Here is a 21,113-nt window from a genome sequence, read left to right as displayed (position 1 = left end):
GGGATTCACAAGTAAAATTTAAGCAGAGCCTGATCGCATTAATTGAAAAATATAATATTACCAGTTATGTATATTGGATTTTATGACAGGGTGTTGATCCAGGGAACTAGTCTGATTGCCGTATGTGGAGTCAGGAAGGAATTTTTTCCCCATTGGAGCTTATTTGACACATTGGGGTTTTTTTGCCTTCCTCTGGATCAACATGTTAGGCTACAGGTTGAACTAGATGGACTTAGAGTCTCCCTTCAACCTTAAAAACTATGAAACTATGTACAACGTGCACCTATCCCAACAGCTGTCCCCTACGTGGTGTTACTGTATTTTACATATTTCGCCGTTCACTTTCCATACTTGTCACTCTTTGGATCGCCTTCACAAATGAACAGAGATAGCCATGCACGTCCATTCGAAATGGAGAATACCCAGCAGTGCCCCATTCTTGATTATAGATGTACAACGTGCACCTATCTCAACACATGGCCCCTACGTGGTGGTACCGTATGTTACATATTTCGCCGTCCACTTTCTGAACTTGCCACTCTTTTTGGATCACCCATACAATTAAATAGAGATAACCATACACGTCCATCTCGCCATTGAGAATACCTAATAGTGCCCCGGTCTTGAGATTGATATACAACGTGCACCTATCCCAAAAGCTGGCCCCTACGTGGTGGTACCGTATGTTACATATTTCGCCGTCCAGTGGCCGCACTTGGCAGTCTTTGGATCGCCCATACCAATGAGCAGAGAGCCATGCACATCAGCCTCGCCGTGGAGAATACCCAGCAGTGTCCCAGTCTTGAGATTGTGCACCGATCAGTCACGGTGCAACCACTTTTTAAGGAAATATCCTTTTAATTTTTCATGGGGTACATTGACCTGATAACATTTCCAGGGGCCACCCTTGTATGATGAATTTCTACAGCTAAGTCTTTAACGGAAACCGGGGATCACTTCCACGCTGGTCACCAATGACACATAAAGGATAGCATTCCAAGTCATTTATTTGAAGCATAATACAGGTTTACGTGTTTCAGGGGTCTCTGCCCCCTTCCTCAGGACAGTATATTAATGACCCGGATCTTCCATGGAATAATCTTTCATGTCATTGGTGACAAGCGCAGCAGTGATCCCCGATTTCCGTTAAAGACTCATCTCCACAATTGCGGGTCTGCAGCTGTCTCCACCAGCGAATGTGTTAGGTGTTGTGACCTCTTCACAACATCTATAGGTGCGTGCGCCTTGTAATTTACACCTTGATTAAGACCCCATGCGCCTGTCTTTCCGCCACAGTATTGATACCGAATTTCTACAGATGTAAAACCTGAATATGGTACTTTGAAAAATTAGTAACTTTGAAACTGCTAGTGGTCCCGACTCCCACCATGCTGCAGCGTGAAGCAGCCATCACAAACCCCGAATTTCTGCTGTGATTATGTTGGTTACAATTTGCTGTAAATTGTATTTCTTGTACTTTGCAAAGAAGCGAGAACATTTGTGCGGTGTGGAAATAGAGGCAGCAATGGCAGACCGACCCTTGTGATTTTCACTTGTGTTTTTACACCTTGGTCTTTAAAAATACCCATCGCTCTGCCCTCCGATACTAATGGTGCGTGGATTTTAGGAGATGCAATGCTCAACATTGAATTTCTTATTTACCCAAATCAGTGCCCGGGTTGGTTCTATATATTTCTGTGCTCTCTGATGGTTTCTTACACCCCTTGAGGTTTGGGTCTATTTTCCGTCCTCTGCAGTACAGGAAATGCTTTTTTTTTTTTATTTTTTATTTTTTTTTATTTTTGTTAGTCTTCTTCTAAATCAACCGAATGCATTGTTAACTTTTTTTTTTTTCGCTAGCACTTAAAATGAGTCACCACAGTGTCACTGAAAGGACACCTCACCACATGTTCTATACCCTTTTTTTTTTTTTGTCATTTTTTTTTTTTTTAAAAATCTGGTCTCCATCTCAGAAAACCACAGAGAAATATAAAGACGTATATATAGCGAGAGGTAATTGTGTGGTCTACAATTTTTGCTAGTTTGTGAATTACTAATCGCAGCAACCATTGCTCTGAATTGTATATAAACTCCATTGTGCAGATTTTCCTTGTATAAAATAGAAGAATACATGACCGCTTTTATCTAGAAACACTTTAGGCAATGAGCTATACATGGTGTCAATATCAACGTAACCTAAACAAACTTTCCTATCCTATCAGTTCCATGATGAGTGACACATACGTTGTGGCTCCTCCCCCCTTCTTTGTCACATGACTGATTTATTTATCTTTCTGGCACAGACGCGCCTCCGTCATGCGCTGCCTCCTCCCCCCTGCGGCCCGGGCCTGGGCGGGTCCCTGTGCTGAATGTGGGAATGAAGTCACTTCCTTCTCACGTTCATGACCCGGGGGCTCAGTGTGTCCTGCCGTCGGGGGGCGTGGCAACATGACGTTGCGCGCGCCGATTTGCTTATGGGCCCTTTCACTTCTTTACTTAAACCCTTCACTCATCACTCATAGCCACGCCTCCTGACGAAGCCTTTGGTGAAACGCGCGTCAAGGCCCCGCTCCCACGCCTTGACATATCCACCATTCCTGCTCTGACATGACGCAAGGTAACACTTCCTAATCGTTTATGCCCTTCAGTTATTGGGACCTATGTGAGATTCTACAGATCTCCCCTGTATACAATTAACTTTACCCTGTTCCCAATTGATCTTTTTACGGGCTCTTTCACTTTGTTTAACCTCTTATTACATTGCTGCCTGTCATCAGGTTATTGCCATCTGGTGGTTTGTCCTGGTATTGCTGTGGGTTGTTTCTGGCAGGCTTTTTCCATCTAGCCTGCAACTACTGTGCACCCTATATCACCTTTCTTATATTTAATAAATTTTGTATTCCACCTTGACTATTTGTGGTCCTTTCTCTCTGTATCCCCCCTTCTATGCAATTTATTGGTATTTTTGGGGCTACATAATTTTAGGTTTATATGGTGTTAAGATCAGCCCATTCATCTAGCTTTCACACCCCCTCCCCCCACCTTTTTTTTTTTTTCCTTTTTTTTTCTTTTTATGAAAGGAATCGGTCAGCAGGTTTTGGCTTCCTCATCTGAGAGCAGAATGATGTAAGCCAAGATATTTCAAATCCAACAATGTATCACTCGCATTACTTTAGTGGTTCTGACAGATTTTAGAAGGTCTCGCAGCAGAGCTGAAAAAGCTGGCCCCACCCACACAGAGGTCTGTATATACAATGTTTATAGACAGTGAGCTACTAATCACAAAAGGGGGCGAATTAGAACAACATGGCACGAGCCAGCTAGTCAGCCTTCATAATGGCTTAATGATAAAACATGCAGTTTAAGTAAACTGCACGAGAGCTTAGTATGTGACACATGGTTGAATTTTGTGTTTTAACGCCTACCGCATGCTCTCCTTAGGTTACATAGCAAAAACCTCCTGACAGATTCCTTTTAAATGAATGTATTTTTTTTTTTGCTTAAAATTTGTAGATTTCAGTAAAAATTAAGACTTGTGTGAACTTGGGCAGTAACCTTTTGAAAAGATTTGTCTATATTCAATAGAAGTTGTCTCAATAGATTAGATTAAAGTTTGCACAGTACAAAAAAAAATAAAGTCCTTTATTACAAGTATTGTCCCACAATCAGTTTTATACAATCTGGGTTGCTGAAGCTGTGGCCTGCAGTGCCATCCATTTTGGGCAACCTCATACCATCTGATGACATACACATTACACATGCTGGTCTGGTGACTGCTCACAGACCCAGGTATTGGTACTAATGGTGCATTGTGTGACCATCAGTGGAATAGTGTTGGGTTTGGCCCTTGTATAGGATTCCAGTAAGGAGTAGGTGAGTTGAGGCCTTGCCTGTGTGCAGCAATCTTCATTGTAATTATGGAGTAGTATAACTTTCAGCCATGTAACGTGGAAAGAGCTGCGTGTATGGCCTCTTCCTTTTCTGACTTGCAAACAGAAAAAGGGAACATCTATTCTTCTAATGGATTTTAGTCCTCCGTGGGGAACCAGCGGAACCAGCATATATTGACATATCAGAAGGTCATATCCCAAGTAAAAGAGGGTATACGTACAACAATCAACAGTACAAAACAGACTGGTATAGGAGGAGAGAGGACCCTGCCCTCGAGGGCTCAGTCTATAGGGAATGGGTGATGGTACAATAGGTGAGGACAGAGCTGGTTGCGCAGTGGTGTACTGGACTTAGGGCTATTGTAGGTTGTAGGCTTGTTGGAAGAGGTGGGTCTTCAGGTTCCTCTTGAAGCTTTCCACTGTAGGGGAGAGTCTGATATGCTGAGGTAGAGCGTTCCAGAGTATGGGGGAGGTACGGGAGAAATCTTGTACGCGATTGTGGGAAGAAGAGATAAGAGAGCAGTAGAGCAGGAGATCTTGTGAGGATCTAAGGTTGCGTGCGGGTAGGTACCGGGAGACTAGGTCACAGATGTAAGGAGGAGACAGGTTGTGGATGGCTTTGTAGGTCATGGTTAGTGTTTTGAACTGGAGTGTTTGGGCAATGGGAAGCCAGTGAAAGGATTGGCAGAGTGGCGAGGCTGGGGAATAGCGAGGGGAGAGAAAGATTAAGCGGGCCGCAGAGTTTAGGATAGATTGGAGGGGTGCAAGAGTGTTGGAAGGGAGGCCAGAGAGCAGGAGGTTGCAGTAGTCGAGGCGGGAGATGATGACATGCACTAATGTTTTTGCTGATTCTTGGTTAAGGAAAGCACGGATCCGGGAGATATTTTTGAGTTGTAGTCTGCATGAGGTGAAGAGGGCTTGGATGTGTGGCTTGAAGGATAGAGCATAGTCGAGGGTTACTCCAAGGCAACGAGACTGGGGAGAGTGAGCAACCATCAAGTTTGATGGAACGGCTTGTTGGAGGAGATGAGTGAGGAGGAGGAAAGACAATGAACTCTGTTTCGTCCATGTTAAGCTTTAGGAATCGTGCAGAGAAGAAGGATGAAATAGCAGACAGACATTGTGGAATTTTGGTTAGTAGAGAGGTAATGTCAGGTCCAGAGAGGTAGATCTGAGTGTCATCGGCATAGAGATGATACTGGAAGCCGTGGGACTCTGAGCTGTCCCAGGCCGAAGGTGTGGCTGGAGAACAGCAGGGGTCCAAGAACTGAGCCTTGGGGGACACCGACAGATAGGTGGCGAGATGAGGAAGTGGTCCCCTTTAAAGGGATTTTGTCATTACGGTTTTTACTACCCCCATCTGAGAGCAGCATAATGTAGTGGCAGAGACCCCAATTCCAGTGATTTATCACTTAGTTTTCTGTGTGCGGAAATTGTGGTGGAATCACAATTTTCTCTGCTGCAGACCTGGCAGTACTCTAAATGCTGAGAAGTGTATATAATTCTGCCCACACAATTGATTGTCAGCTTTATTTGTACACTATATACTGACAAAAATTTGCTAATAGGTGCTGGGAGTTGGGTGGACCAGAAGGCATGTGACCCTTAGGGGTACTTTGCACACTACGACATCGCAAGCCGATGCTTGCGATGCCGAGCGCGATAGTCCCCGCCCCCGTCGCAGCTGCGATATCATTGTGATAGCTGCCGTAGCAAATATTAGCGCTACGGCTGCTTCACATACTCACCTGCCGTGCGACGTCACTCTGGCCGGCGAACCGCCTCCTTACTAAGGGGGCGGGTCGTGCGGTGTCACAGCGACGTCATACGGTAGGCGGCCAATAGGAGCGGAGGGGCGGAGATGAGCAGGATGTAAACATTCCGCCCACCTCCTACCTTCCGCATAGCCGGCGTGAGCTGCAGGACGCAGGGAGATGTTCCTCTCTCCTGCGGCTTCACACACAGCGATGTGTGCTGCCGCTGGAGCGAGGAACAACATCGGACCGTCGCGTAATAATGGAATTCGCCGACGCTACACCGATATTATGATGCTTTTGCGCTCGTTAATCGTATCATCTAGGCTTTACACACTACGATGTCGAGAGCGACGCCGGATGTGCGTCACTTTCGACATGACCCCACCGACATCGCACCTGCAATGTCGCAGTGTGCAAAGTACCCCTTAGTCTTCTAGTGATAATCTCCTAATGGTACTGCACTGTGTTTCAAGTGCCACATCACTGGAATCTGGGTCTCTGCCCCTACATCATGCTGCTCTCAGGTTAAAAAAAAACAAACTGATAAATTCCCTGAAAATACAGTCTTTTGACAGTAAGACTATAGTTGTATTACTAAACCTTTGTGCAGGTTGTCGGTCACTTTCAATGGTGCTTTGATGCCCTGTGTCTTGTACATCATCGATCAAATGTTATAACAAGTTTTAAAAATGAAAATCTGACATTTCTAAGTGAAACGAGCACTATTGTTGAATTGCTTGTGATCGAACCGCACGTTCATGTTGACACCTGTTCTAGGAATTGCATTTTCTCTTTTCCTTCTCAAATGATGTTCACATTGTGGCTGCAGCCCCCTAAAGACCCCAGACACCTGTATTTCCTTTTAAGAAAGCTCTGCGTTTAGGGAGCTTTGATTGCTTTTATGTGTTGCCAGATGAAGAAAAAGCACAGGATGCTAATTTAAAACCTTTGCTTCTCAAGAAAATCTCTTTTAGCGCTTTACCTTAGCGATTGCAAGCTCTTCACCACAATGTGCTCGTAATGACTGTTTTGCAGAGTTACTTAATTCCTTCTGCAATTGCTTCACTGTACGGCAGAATTGCATTTGTGTTTATCTGATTGGATTATGCCATTTGTTTCAGCAATGACAGCTTCTGCTTATGGTTATAAAATGTTAAAAGCAGATTCATATTTCTTGTGAGATTGTGGCCAGCTTGGTCCTAATCGCTCAGCATTGGGATAGAGTCTCACACAGGTTTAGTTCCCTTTAAAACACGAATTTTATTGATTACTAGTTAAAAATATCCAAAAAACCCTGTGCAATTATAAATGAAAAAGAAAGGGAGGAAGGAAGGATTCTCACCCTAACCGATGAACCGCCCTCCTGTCCACTACCTACCGCGGGGGTCGGCACCCTAATATATACGAAGCTGGCGCCCCCACTCAGCGGTGGCTGTCCCCATAGAATCCCTAGTAGACCCTCAAAACAGTCATGAAAAATAGAGTAGGGGGTCATGGGAAGGGACATTCAAATTATGTGGACAGAAAATATGGGAAAACCCACATATGACTATCAAACTCAGACTAACCTCATTAATTCTGGTATATCCTGGGATAATTATAAGACAAAGGTATCCATGATACTTAGATACATCAAAAACCAGGAATATCCACCATAATTATATACACACAGTTAGTGCTCTAATGGCAATCTAGTACGCATATTTGATAAAGTGCAAATGGTCATCAGGTTAAAGTGCATAGCGCCATGTAAAGTGCAAAAATTCGGTCTTAAAAGGATCCCCCGCAGAAATGATGGTCTGGATCATAACCTCACTGATGACGAATTTTTGGCGTTGCAAGATCTTGAGAAAAACGAGAGTTTAATTCTAAAGCCTTCGGACAAGGGTGGCAATCTCGTGATTTTGAGTCATGAAAGATATCTAGAGATGTGTCACCGTGTCCTAAAAGATAGGCATATGTATGAAGCGCTCACCTCCAATCCCCTTAACGAGTATAAAACATCATTACTTATGATATTAGAGGAGGCAAGGAGGGTTGGTTTGCTGACGAATAATGAATTTGACTTTCTGAAACCCACATGTCCGGTTATGCCGACCTTTTATACCTTACCCAAAGTCCATAAAGGGCTTGAGGTGCTGAAGGGCCGCCCCATTATATCGGGTGTGAATTCGTTTACACAAAACAGCGGTATTTATATCGATTAAGTTTTGCGTCCCTTTGTCACCTCTCTTCCGTCCTACACACGTGATACGGCCGACCTACTAGGAAAACTGGATGGTATTGAGGTTGGAGAGGACGTCCTTCTGGCCTCAATCGACGTAGAGGCTCTATACAGCAACATACCTCATGCACTAGGATTGAAAGCAACCGAGTACTACCTCAATACACGTACCAGGGAATATAGGGATCATAATCGATTCCTGTTGAATTTGCTGGACTTCCTATTACATCATAACCTCTTTAAATTCGACGGTAAGTACTTCCACCAGCTCAGGGGGACAGCTATGGGGAGCCCCTGTGCTCCCTCGTATGCAAACCTCTTCCTGGGCTGGTGGGAAGAAACCGTCGTCTTTATGGATGGGGACCACTGGTGGCAACCACATATATTGTTGTGGTCAAGATACATAGACGACATATTTGTCTTGTGGTCGGGGTCCAGCACATTATTCACGAGGTTCGTAGAATCATTAAATGTCAATGAATTAAATCTTCATTTTACATTTGAGGTGGACATGAATGAGTTGCCTTTTCTAGATGTGACCATCAGGAAGGAGCCGGACGGCGTCCTCTCCACGAGCACTTATCGCAAACCTACGGCAACTAATAACATTCTGAGGTGGGATAGCCATCATCCGTTTCCATTAAGGAATGGCATCCCCAAAGGCCAATACCTTCGGCTGAGACGGAATTGCTCGACCATAGAGACCTTTCATTCTCAGGCTAAGGACATGACTAGACGTTTTACAGATAGAAGTTACCCCCCCAAGGTGTTGCACTGTGCCAGAGATTATGCAGAAAAACAGGATAGGATGGTACTTCTGCATGGTTGTGGCAGGAAGAAAAAAGAGGAGGATGAGATCACCAGATTGATTGGCACCTTTGACTGCCAGAACGAAAGGGTTCGCAGGGTGCTCAGTAAACATTGGGATATCCTTACTTTGGACCCTGACCTGAGGCATATGATTTCGCAAAAACCGAGCATCACGTACAGGAAGGGCAGGTCTCTTAAGGACAGATTGGTCCATAGTTGTTACACCAGACCCAAACATCCTGGTACGTGGTTGGATAGGGGCCTATGTGGATTCTTTAGGTGTGGGGACTGTTCATACTGTAACTCAATGAGACCTGCGAAGTCTGTAAGAAGTGCTAAGAACGGGAAGGAATTTTTCTTAAGGTCCTTTGCAAACTGTAAAACGACAGGAGTGGTATATGTGGCCACATGTTCATGTCCGATGGACTACGTGGGTAAAACTAAGAGAGAGCTACGAAGGAGAGTGGGAGAACACCTTGGCGATATACGCAACCAACGGGACACCTCCTTAGGGAGGCATATGAACTCTCACCATGGGGGTAGGGTCCACGAAGTAATGTTTCAGGTCTTGGAGGTGGTTAAGAACAATCCTAGGGGTGGTGATCATGATAAGGCCCTTCTAAGAAAAGAATGTGAATGGATTTTTAGGATGGAGTCTGTACACCCTGGGGGTTTGAACGAGCAGATTTCCTATGCCTGCTTCCTCTGAAGCCCCGGATTGATGTTTCTGGTTCCTGTGGATTGTTGGTTTGAATCCCGCAATAGGGAGGATTTTTCTCTGATATATGCTACAGTTAATGTAGTAATAATTAATAGGTGTCTGATGTGGATTGCCCCGCCCCTCCGACCGGTTCTGACGCCCCCATCCCCCCCTCCTTCCCCATGCATGTCTGGCCCCTCCTGACCCCTCACCACTTCTCTGTCCTAAAGGAACTTCCTCCCCTTTGTGCATTTATAATGACAGTGTGTAAGGGTTGCACACTCCAAAGGTGGAGGCTGATTTCCTAAGGAATCACATGGCCTTTATCTTGGTCTGTGTATTTTAAGATGACTAAGTGACAAATGTACAATAGGGTAACACATATTATACCGAGAGGGCACCCGGGTCATGGTGATGCTCCTTGGCGTGGAGTATTACCGTACTCTTGATTCTTTACATTTGATGGTGGCTTTGTTTATTTGGCTGTGTGCGACCGCTTGGCGCCGCTTCCGGTTTCGCGTCGCTATGCGGCTGTGGAACGCAAGCGGTGTCCAGCCATGGAACGCGATCCGGGGGGTGGTCGCACGCTGTCACACGTGGCTCCGGATCTGAGATCACGTGAACGGAGCCTGGTGTGTCACTCGTGTGACGCCACTTCCGGTTTCGCGTCATGGCGCGTATGTGGAACGCAAGCTGTGTCCGGCCATGGAACGCGATCGGGGGGCGGTCGCACGCTGTCATACGTGGCCCCAGATCTAGGATCACATGAGCGGAGCCTGGTGTGTCACTCGCGTGACGCCACTTCCGGTTTCGCGTCATGACGCGTATGTGGAACGCAAGCGACGCCCGGCCATGGAGTCTAATAGAGGGGTGTCCCCAGACCAGATCATTGCCATTACACGTGATCTTGGAATCCAGATCACGTGAATGGAATACGGGGTGTCACTTACTTATATCTATTATTTGCTATCCCCAGACTTTGACATGGGAGTATCATATCATATTATATGTACTTGGGGATTAAAATGTGTTATCAAATAGATTGAGGGTATGAATCGGTATGGATGGGGGCGTGTTTGTGGGTGTGTGGGGGATGGGGTGATCTGATTGGTTGGGGCGGGGGGCGGCCCACACCAGATACAATAGAAAAGGAGACCATGAGGTATCAGGTCCTCCCCTTTATCCAGACATTATGCTGTCCTGAGAGCTATTGGCAAGTTGTATATCAAGCCTCCTGATGATCCATTGCTGGAGAAACGCGTTGAGGCGATTCCGGGGCATCTCTGGGACGCACATATGACTCCTTACACGATAAGTGTTTGACTACCTCTTTATGATTAATTTATTGAACTTTTTTGGCTAATTTTTGGTACGCATTTGCACTTTGGTTATGCATTGACACTTTATTATTAGACTGAATTTTTGCACTTTACATGGCGCTATGCACTTTAACCTGATGACCATTTGCACTTTATCAAATATGCGTACTAGATTGCCATTAGAGCACTAACTGTGTGTATATAATTATGGTGGATATTCCTGGTTTTTGATGTATCTAAGTATCATGGATACCTTTGTCTTTTATAATTATCCCAGGATATACCAGAATTAATGAGGTTAGTCTGAGTTTGATAGTCATATGTGGGTTTTCCCATATTTTCTGTCCACATAATTTGAATGTGCCCTTCCCATGACCCCCTACTCTATTTTTCATGACTGTTTTGAGGGTCTACTAGGGATTCTATGGGGACAGCCACCGCTGAGTGGGGGCGCCAGCTTCGTATATATTAGGGTGCCGACCCCCGCGGTAGGTAGTGGACAGGAGGGAGGTTCATCGGTTAGGGTGAGAATCCTTCCTTCCTCCCTTTCTTTTTCATTTATAATTGCACAGGGTTTTTTGGATATTTTTAACTAGTAATCAATAAAATTCGTGTTTTAAAGGGTTATATGATTTTTGGTATTTAACACTCCCTTTGTTAATAAGTACACAGGTTTAGTTCCCCATGGGGAAGCCATCCTTACCCAAACATGTCTGAAGCCTGTGATAAATGTGCTGCAAGGTATTTTACACCGCATCTTTGCACATGTTGAGTCAGAATTCTGGCACATTTATCTTGGTAAAATCTGCCCCATGACTTTGGTATAGGGGAGTTCCGGTGACCCCTACTTCACCTATCCCCCACCCCCCCATATTAACTTCCCAAACATTACCTTCCCCCTGAACCAACTTACTCCCAGCCATAACCACTAACTCGGGAGCACCAATGTAAAAGAGGGGGAGGAAGACCACCACAGACTGGAGCCGACAATGTATAGCCGGCGTTCCCCCCCTAAATCACCAGACCACCCACCAAACCAAGAAATTAAAGGGATCCACATCTCCCTGGACCTTAATCCAATTTACACCAACTTCGAGGACCCGCCACAGCCGCCATGACCCTGCAACATACAATAAGGGAGGGTAGGCGGGACAATCTTCAGGGAACTGCGGGCCAAAAGATCCCCACCCCCCCCCCCCCCCCAGCTAAACCTTATATACCCCAACGGTCCCTAACACACCACCCCCTCCCCTGGTCACCTCCCCCCAGCGAACGTCATGTCAGCCTCCACCCACACTTGGGGGGCGGGGGGTTCCAGCCGTATACTTTTTTCATTTCCAAAAGTTTTGAGACTGATTTAAAAAGTTTTTGGCTTTCAAAATGTTTGCTGCCTGTGAACACCCGCTGTCCATTAAATTTAATCTGTCACAAAATAACCTGCTTACATCATTTTAGTGATCTGGTCGTTTGCTCACAATAACGTTTTAACGAGGACAAGGCAGCTGATTTCAGTCTTCATGCTGATTGAATTGTAATAAAAGCTTTAAAAGGGAGCTGGTGCTTGAAATCTCTCTATTTCTAGTAATCATGGTTACCTCCAAAGAAACGTGTGCATTAATTGTTGCTTTGTATCGAAGGGCTTTACAGGCAAGGACATTGCTGCTTGTAAGATTGCTCCTAAATCAACCATTTATTGGATCATCAAGAACTTCAAAGAAAGGTTCAGCTTCTGTCGAGATGGCTTCAATAAAGGCCAGCAAGCATCACGACTGTCTCCCAAAGAGGATTCCGCTGCAGGTTCGGTTTAAAGGGAACCTGTCGCCACTTTTTTGGCCTATAAGCTGCGGCCACCACACCGGGCTCTTATATACAGCACTCTAACATGCTGTATATAAGAGCCCAGGCCGGGGGTATAACATAAAAAACACTTTAGAATATTTACCCAACGGTCGCGCTGTGGGCCTAATGGGCGTCTCCGGTGCCGGCGCCGCTGCTTTTGGCAATCTTTGTTCTCCTTCTCTAGCCGCGGTGCATGATGGATCTGACGTCATCCACAATCACCGGCATTCAGGTCCTGAGCAGGCGCACTTTGATCGTAGCCGCGTCATGCACCCAGGCTTCAGAAAGAGGACGAAGATGGCCAAAAGAAGAGGCGCCGGCACCGGACTACGGAGACTCCTTTTTAGGCCCACAGCGCGACCATTAGGTAAGTATTATAAAGTGTTTTTTATGTTATACCCCCGGCCTGGGCTCTTGTATACAGCATGTTAGAATGCTGTATATAAGAGCCCGGTGGTGGTGGCCTTAGCTTCTAGGCCGAAAAAGTGGTGACTGGTTCCCTTTAACACCAGTGCAGAGCTTGCTCAAGAATGGCAGCAGGCAATTGTCAGTTCATTTTAAATATTACAATAGTTTACTTTAATATAGCACCATCGTATTCTGCAGAACTTCTCTCTTCAGTGGGCCTTTCAATCTAAATTTCCTAGAAGTATGTCTTCAGTGTGGGAGGAAATCTTAGAACCAAGACAAAACCCACACAAACTGGGAGAGAATATACAGACTCCTTGCAGATGCTCTTTTGGTGGGATTTGGCTTAGGAATCCAGCACTTCAAGGCTAATGTGCTAACCACTGAGCCACCATGATTGCCCGCACATATGTGCCCCAAGGCATGAAGGTTTTTTGAGACTGCAGGAGATACAGGGCTTGGACTACAATTATTTTATCTGATGAAGCCCCCATCAGACTGAGAAATCGAGAAGAATGATTGCCCAGAGAGAAAAAGGTGAGGGCAACAGTAAAGCCTCCAGAGACCATTCATGTGTGGGGTTGCTTTCATCCATGGAGGGAATCACTCACAATTTTGCCTAAGAACATTGCCATGAATAAATAATTGGAGCTAAACATTTTCCAGAGCAACTTAATCACAACCACCCAGGAGCAATTAGGTGATGGAACAATTCTTTATCCAACTTGATGGAGACCATAAGGCAAAAGTGATGACTATCTTTGTGAACCAAAACTTGAAAGTTTGGGTTCAAAGGCAGGAAACTCCCCAGATCTTCATGAAATAACAAACCTGTAGTCAATCCTCCCAAAAAGCAGTGAGACAAATGAAAACTCAGAAATTGTGATAAACTCCAAGCAATGATTAGGCAGGGATGGGTTGTGGATTTGGCCCTTATGCTGATATCCAGGTGCCAGGACAAATTGAGGTATTGCAAATAGCAGAAAATGGCAAGGTCATGAAGGGGTTAAAGGTTGTTTTCCCGATTTGTGGTGGCGGTGGGGGGTTCTTTGTTGTTTTTGGGGGGTTTTTTGTATTTTTCCACACACCCCCACACACCCCCAGTCGGGTATGCTTTTTTTTTTTGTGGTTGATGGATTTTGAAAAACAGTAATTTGAATATGAAATGACCCCACTATTAAAATTTCTCTTTCTAGCTTTTTTTTGGGTCAATTTAACCAAGTATAAAACTTGATATATAACGAATAGGTTGTTCTGTAAAAATATTTTTAAAAAAAAGTGTTTGGTTGAGAAGAGGGATCAGGAAGGGAAGAGGCACAGAAAAAATGAGAATGATGGAACGCAAGAGTTGTTACACATGTGATATGGTAGAATATTAATCAAAGGATAGATTAGCCGTTGACCGGTGTAGATGAGCGTATGTTATCAATGGGTCCTAAATTTTGAAAAACTCAACCCGAGTGTCATTGGTGACACACGTAATTTTCTCATTCATCATAAATATCTACATGGCCTAGGAATACTGGTAATGGTTAGTGATGAGCGAGCACTACCGTGCTTGGTACTCATAACGAGACTCATGTCCCAAGTATAAAGGACATCAATGGGAAACTTGAGCATTTTTCCAGGAACTCTTCTATTGACTTCCATTATATTCTGTTACTTGAGTGGCACTTTTTGAACACCAACTGCTCGTTACGTGTACCAAGCACCCGAGTTTGGTAGTGCCTACTCATCGCTAGTTACTAGTACAGAGCACCCGAGCTTGGTAGTGCCCACTGATCACTAGTTACTAATACAGAGCACCCGAGCTTGGTAGTGCCTACTCATCGCTAGTTACTAGTACAGAGCACCCGAGCTTGGTAGTGCCTACTCATCGCTAGTTACTAGTACAGAGCACCCGAGCTTGGTAGTGCCCACTGATCACTAGTTACTAATACAGAGCACCCGAGCTTGGTAGTGCCTACTCATCGCTAGTTACTAGTACAGAGCACCCGAGCTTGGTAGTGCCTACTCATCGCTAGTTACTAGTACAGAGCACCCGAGCTTGGTAGTGCCCACTGATCACTAGTTACTAGTACAGAGCACCAGAGCTTGGTAGTGCTCACTCATCACTAGTTACTAGTACAGAGCACCCGAGCTTGGTAGTGCCTACTCATCGCTAGTTACTAGTACAGAGCACCCGAGCTTGGTAGTGCCCACTGATCACTAGTTACTAGTACAGAGCACCCGAGCTTGGTAGTGCCTACTCATCGCTAGTTACTAATACAGAGCACCCGAGCTTGGTAGTGCTCACTCATCACTAGTTACTAGTACAGAGCACCCGAGCATGGTAGTGCTCACTCATCACTAGTTACTAGTACAGAGCACCCGAGCTTGGTAGTGCCTACTCATCGCTAGTTACTAATACAGAGCACCCGAGCTTGGTAGTGCTCACTCATCACTAGTTACTAGTACAGAGCACCCGAGCTTGGTAGTGCCCACTGATCACTAGTTACTAGTACAGAGCACCCGAGCTTGGTAGTGCCTACTCATCGCTAGTTACTAATACAGAGCACCCGAGCTTGGTAGTGCTCACTCATCACTAGTTACTAGTACAGAGCACCCGAGCATGGTAGTGCTCACTCATCACTAGTTACTAGTACAGAGCACCCGAGCTTGGTAGTGCTCACTCATCACTAGTTCCGAATGCAGAGCACCCAAGCAATGGTAGTGCTCGCTCATCACTAGTTGTGAGTACGGAGCATGGTAGTGCTCATTCATCACTAGGTACTAGTACCGATCACCAGGGCATGGTAGTGCTCGCTCATCACTAATAATGATATATGCATCTATTTCCAATCATAGACTATCATTTACTTTTCCTATCATTTTGCTTTTAAGAGAAAAGCAGTCTGTACCAGGTGAAGTGAGTGTGGATGCTTTGTGACACAGCAAAGTTTCCCATGGTTTTGAATAAGGGAAGTATGGATGATTTTACTGGCAGGAAGTGAACACTTATGAGCAGAAGCGAGATCCCCATGGACAGATCCACCACACGTGCAGTAGATCACCTTTTGTGGCAGACCCTCAAAAAACTGCAGGATAACCAGGGGTCGTTGGCTATCCAAGCAGAAAGAATGTGCCAGTGCATGAGCACTACATATGCAGATTCCAGTGCTACTTGTGCTCTCACCATTTAATTTTAATGTAGCATCAGCTGATATATAGAGAACATATAGTCTCATTTTAATCATTCAGCTTTTTTGTCCTTGTTTTTTTTTTTTTTTTTTCTACACCCACCAGATTTTAATTTAAAAGTATTTTAATATTTCTATGTCAGTCCCAGCCTTGAGAAAAGCACAGCCCCTTACTCCCCCATGCCACAAAAGTGCGGTTACTTGTCTCCGTACCCTCTCTGACAGCAGATGGGTAACCTACTCCAGAAGTGCAGAGCGGGCATCCCTCTGCAGGAGCGGCCCTACCTGCCAAATTCTCTCGCCTTGTGGCTTGCACCTGTCTATGAAGGAAGTCTGTTAACTGATGGCCTCTGATAAAACGCATATGTGGAAAAGACTTGTGGCTCACTTTACTTTCTCATGAAAATATTGGGAAATGACTAGAAGATTGATGAGCCACAAATGTCTCTACACTGAAAATTCACATAAGAAGGGAACGTTCTCTCATGGGACACTTGTGACATGTAATGTCATTGCTACAAAATGGATTTGTAAAAAAGCTGAGTCCTTCCTTCGAAAAGGGTGGAGTAGTTTTTTGTAATACTTTAGTTCTTTATTGTAGAATTACATGAGTAAAGTTTCTTAATGTTTGTAATATTCCCATGAGTTGTTTTGTTTATTTTTGTTTTTCATTAGTTCCTTTTCATAAAGTGGCCACCCCTGATGATTTTCTTTTTCTGATGGGATTAGATAGGGCTTGAAGCATTTGGCTCTATCATCTGGCCTATAAAACATCTTACACTGATTGGTCATCTAGTAGCGTCTCGGCCGTACAGCCCTATATGTGCTAGGGTGAGCGATATTCTATACCGGACACTAAAGAATCCCCCTGTCCTCAACTTAGTCAAGTCAGTTATTTCTGCATTTGCCTGTAATTTTTCATATTTTTTTTTTTTTTTTTTTGTTTTTACTTTTTGATCTTTGGAGTAAATGCTTACATTTCCATAGCGTTTTCAAGTTACAATGGTTTAAGTAAAGTCGCCCGCAGTTAAGTGACAGCTGAATTTATAGTTATTGCTCCTGACCACCATATACACATGCACATTCAGTCCAGCCAAGAATGTATGTATGTATGTATGTATGTATGTATTTATATAGGGAGAAGGAAAGAAGTTGCTGTTGCCAGACACCCCGTATGCCCGCTAACCTCATTAAGCATATGTGGAAATATGTTTTTTTTAAGATCTTCCAATGTTTTTCTAGTTAAAGTCTCTTGTGGAAGAAGCCTGTGCCGATGCTGCTTCTCTGAAGATTTTGCTGTTGTTGTCAAGCATGTAGAGATGGCTTTTTCAAAAGTCGCCTGAAGGGTGAGCGGGGCCGCCTTCCGAAGGGTGAGCGGGGCCGCCTTCCGAAGGGTGAGCGGGGCCGCCTTTTCGAAGGGTGAGCGGGGCCGCCTTTTCGAAGGGTGAGCGGGGCCGCCCTTTCGAAGGGTGAGCGGGGCCGCCCTTTCGAAGGGTGAGCGGGGCCGCCCTTTCGAAGGGTGAGCGGGGCCGGCCTTTCGAAGGGTGAGCGGGGCCGGCCTTTCGAAGGGTGAGCGGGGCCGGCCTTTCGAAGGGTGAGCGGGGCCGGCCTTTCGAAGGGTGAGCGGGGCCGGCCTTTCGAAGGGTGAGCGGGGCCGCCTAATTTATTCATTTCAAGGTTTCTTTAGCATGAAAAAAAAAAAGTGACCATAGGACTGAACAGGTGCACACAGCAGTGTCTTTGTGTAATTTCTGTGAACTATTTTTTGTTTTTTGCTGCGCATTTGCAGCTCTTTCTCAGGTGGGGGCCTGGCAGAGTCTGCCTGAATAAATTCTTTGTGCATATACCCGTAAACCACAAAAGGATTGGGCATTGACATGATGCTATCGGGATAGTTTGGAGGCACTACATACACATTATATGATCAACTAAAACCCAGCTTATTCTGCTGACCTGCTGTATCCCTTTTTACAGTTGCGATCATAGAACCAATTGATATAACTAGTGATGGGCGGACTCACAGATAAAACGTGACCGGTGGATCTAACCGGATTTTAAAAAAAAAAAAAAAAAATTCCAGTTCCAGGCCAAATATCTGGCCGGACCCCAGTCCCCATATAAGTCTATGGGGACCAGAATCCAGTGGTAGAAAGGATAGGTGATTGGAGCAAATGTCCCCACACAGCTGTGACTGTTCCCTCGGCCACTCATATTTTTTTTTTTTTCCAGGACTGCTCATTATTACTCATCCATATTCACTGCTTCCCCCGCCCACCCAGTGACCCGCAGACAGCGTTTGTGATTGGTTGCAGTTAGATGCTGTCATACAGGCTGGGGGAGAGTCTGACTGCAACCAATCTCACACGCCAGGATGGCCTCTGCATGGGGAAATCTGTGCATATGGATAAGCAATAATGAGCGGCCGTCGAAGGAGTGGCCCGGAAGCAGTTACTGCCGCACCGGTGCCTCTAAGTAGTAAGCACTTGCTTCATTCTTATTTTCTTTATATTATTTATTTATTTTTACCACCAGAGTTACCGGACCCGGATCACTAGATGTGAATTCCGGGACCGATGCCGTCACTCAAGTACGTTAGAAATCGTGTGGATCCGGACTTTTACAGTCTGGGTCCGCCCATCACTAATTGTGACTGGAGGGACCAAAGGATGTGGACTTAATGTACAATACCAGACCTAATGTTGTGGCTACCTGGTTAGGAACGATTGCAGTGAACCCCTGTAAATATGATTGACCGCTGCAGGCAGTGCACGTTTTTGAACTACAGTCATTCTTAAGAAAATAAACACGTTATGCAGCAGAGATTCATACAAGAAAAATCCAGCTTCCTTTCCTTGTGATATATCACCATGTTTCCGGTTGTAGTCTCACACGGTGAGGTCAGTTTTCCTTTTTCTACATTTACAATCAGTCTTAAAGGAGCCAAAGCCTTAAAGGAATTGCTATTTCAGTTTTATAAGTGTTACTCAGTCATGCTCCTCGGTCATTGTTTATGCATAGCTGACTTGCCGCGGTGTGCTTCGTTGGCAGACCACTGAACCATCTTTTTCCTGTTTTTTTTGCTTTTTGTATTCTTTTATATAGAAAGAAGAAGGTAAAATTCAAGGACAACTCAACAACTCCGACTCCAGCCAGTATATTCGTGAGTTAAAAGATCAAATTGAAGAAATGAAACAGGAGGTAAGTGTCTATAGAAACTGCTTCTTGCTAAACACCCTCACCCTCCGTGCAGGTAGCAATGTGTTGTAAGGCCAGGACGCTGTCTACCTGCAGTATATGTATTACCAGTTGTACCACTGTTTACATTTTATTTATTTATTTTTTTCAGATCAGTTTGTATAGAAAATTCTTCACTACACATTTAAAGGGAACCTGTTACCAGGTTTTTGCCACCTAATCTGAGATCAGCATAATGTAGAGACAGAGACCCTGATTCCAGTTATGTGCCACTTACTGGGCTGCTTAGTGCAGTTTTGCTAAAATCACTGTTTAATGGGCAGGAGATTATCATTAGAGGACTATTTGGTGTGATGCAGGTAGTCCAGCATATTCATGAGCTCTGTAGATCTGCAGCAGAGAAAACATTGATTTTATCAAAATGACAGCAAATAGCTCAGTAAGTGACACATCGCTGGAATCAGGGTCTCTGTTATGGTGCTTTCAGATGGGGAGAAAAAACCTGGTGACCGATTCCCTTTAATAAACAGTTGAAAAATAGGATTTTTAAAGCGGATCTGTGTCCAGATTTTACTATGCAGACTTCATACTAGATACATCTTAAACCTGATGAGGCTGGCGTATGTACTTTGAAAATCCATGTAGCCCTAATCGTTGCATAACTCTGATTTTAAAATGATTTTAACATTAGTCAAGGTAAACTTTAATTATAAAGCCATTCTGATTTAGCTTTTTTTATTATAATTATTATTAGTACACCAGCCTCATAAAGTCTCAGAAATAAATTTAATTGTTTTTATAGTTTACATTCTGAAATCTGAGCGTATTCTCTCTCCCTGGAAAAAGATTTGACTGGTCCTGTAGACTTGCTCGTAGACTTTGCTGCTGCTTTTGTGTGCAACATTACTTAATAATTCATATATATTTTCAAACCAGCATTGGCATCACAATATTGGTATTTTCAACTTCACCAGGAAGTATGCATTGGTATTAGTTTAAATGAAACCTTTGCATTTCTGCTGTTTGGACTCTCCACTTGATTTTGGCTTAGAAATACTGGTGCAAATACTGACCTAAATACTGCTGTGTGAAAGTGGCTTAAATGTGATCAATTACACAGGTATTGCTAAGATACTGCTAGAAATCATACACTGTACTGATTTTACACCCTTTAGTTTTATTAGTGTTCCTAATACACCACAGCCCATGTTCACATTACGTTAAACAGGACCTTTAATTTGCTCAAAAATAAATTGTTAAATACCTTGTAAAAATCCCTGAACTCTACTGATTCTGCCACACTTTTTTTTTCTTTTTCCATTTTGCACTGCGTGCTCCATTACAGCGGTATTCCTGTTTGAAGCACTGTATGTGAAATCTCTGCTTGTAGGCCAACCGGGTGTCTCTTCGGAGTCTTCTCCAGGAGAATGCTTTGATTGGCAGCATCTGGGGATTAAAGGTTGAAGCCGCATTCTCCCGGAGAAGACTCTGAAGAGACATCCGGTTGGCCTACAAGCTGAGATTTCACATGCGCTCCGAAAACAACAAATGTGAATATCTCTGCAAAATAAGTGCGGCAGAATTAGACTCTAAAGGGGGCTTTACACGCTACGATATCGTCAATGTTTTATCGTCGGGGTCACGTTGTTAGTGACGCACATCCGGCGTCATTAACGATATCGCAGCATGTGACACGTACCTGCGACCTTAAGCGACCTCAAAAATGGTGAAAATCGTTCACCATGGAGAGGTCGTCCCAAACTCAAAAATCGGTAAGGGTTGTTTTTCGTTG

The 21,113-nt window shown here is 44.5% G+C and overlaps 1 protein-coding gene across 8 annotated transcripts in view; it reads left to right on the top strand.

Annotated features, from left to right (window-relative positions):
• EVI5 (ecotropic viral integration site 5) overlaps positions 1-21,113 on the top strand; it is a 277,847-nt gene that overhangs the window by 231,597 nt on the left and 25,137 nt on the right. For all 8 annotated transcript variants that reach the window (XM_075322331.1, XM_075322329.1, XM_075322333.1 and 5 more), the window contains one exon: positions 19,229-19,324. In XM_075322331.1, the coding sequence (XP_075178446.1) occupies positions 19,229-19,324 (96 nt within the window). The remainder of the gene's footprint in view (positions 1-19,228; positions 19,325-21,113) is intronic.

The sequence above is a fragment of the Anomaloglossus baeobatrachus genome, chromosome 8 (genome assembly GCF_048569485.1).
Source record: "Anomaloglossus baeobatrachus isolate aAnoBae1 chromosome 8, aAnoBae1.hap1, whole genome shotgun sequence".
NCBI classification, from domain to species: Eukaryota; Metazoa; Chordata; class Amphibia; order Anura; family Aromobatidae; genus Anomaloglossus; species Anomaloglossus baeobatrachus.
The sequence above is the reverse complement of the archived record's forward strand: the minus strand, read 5'-3'. Positions and strand labels throughout refer to the sequence as shown.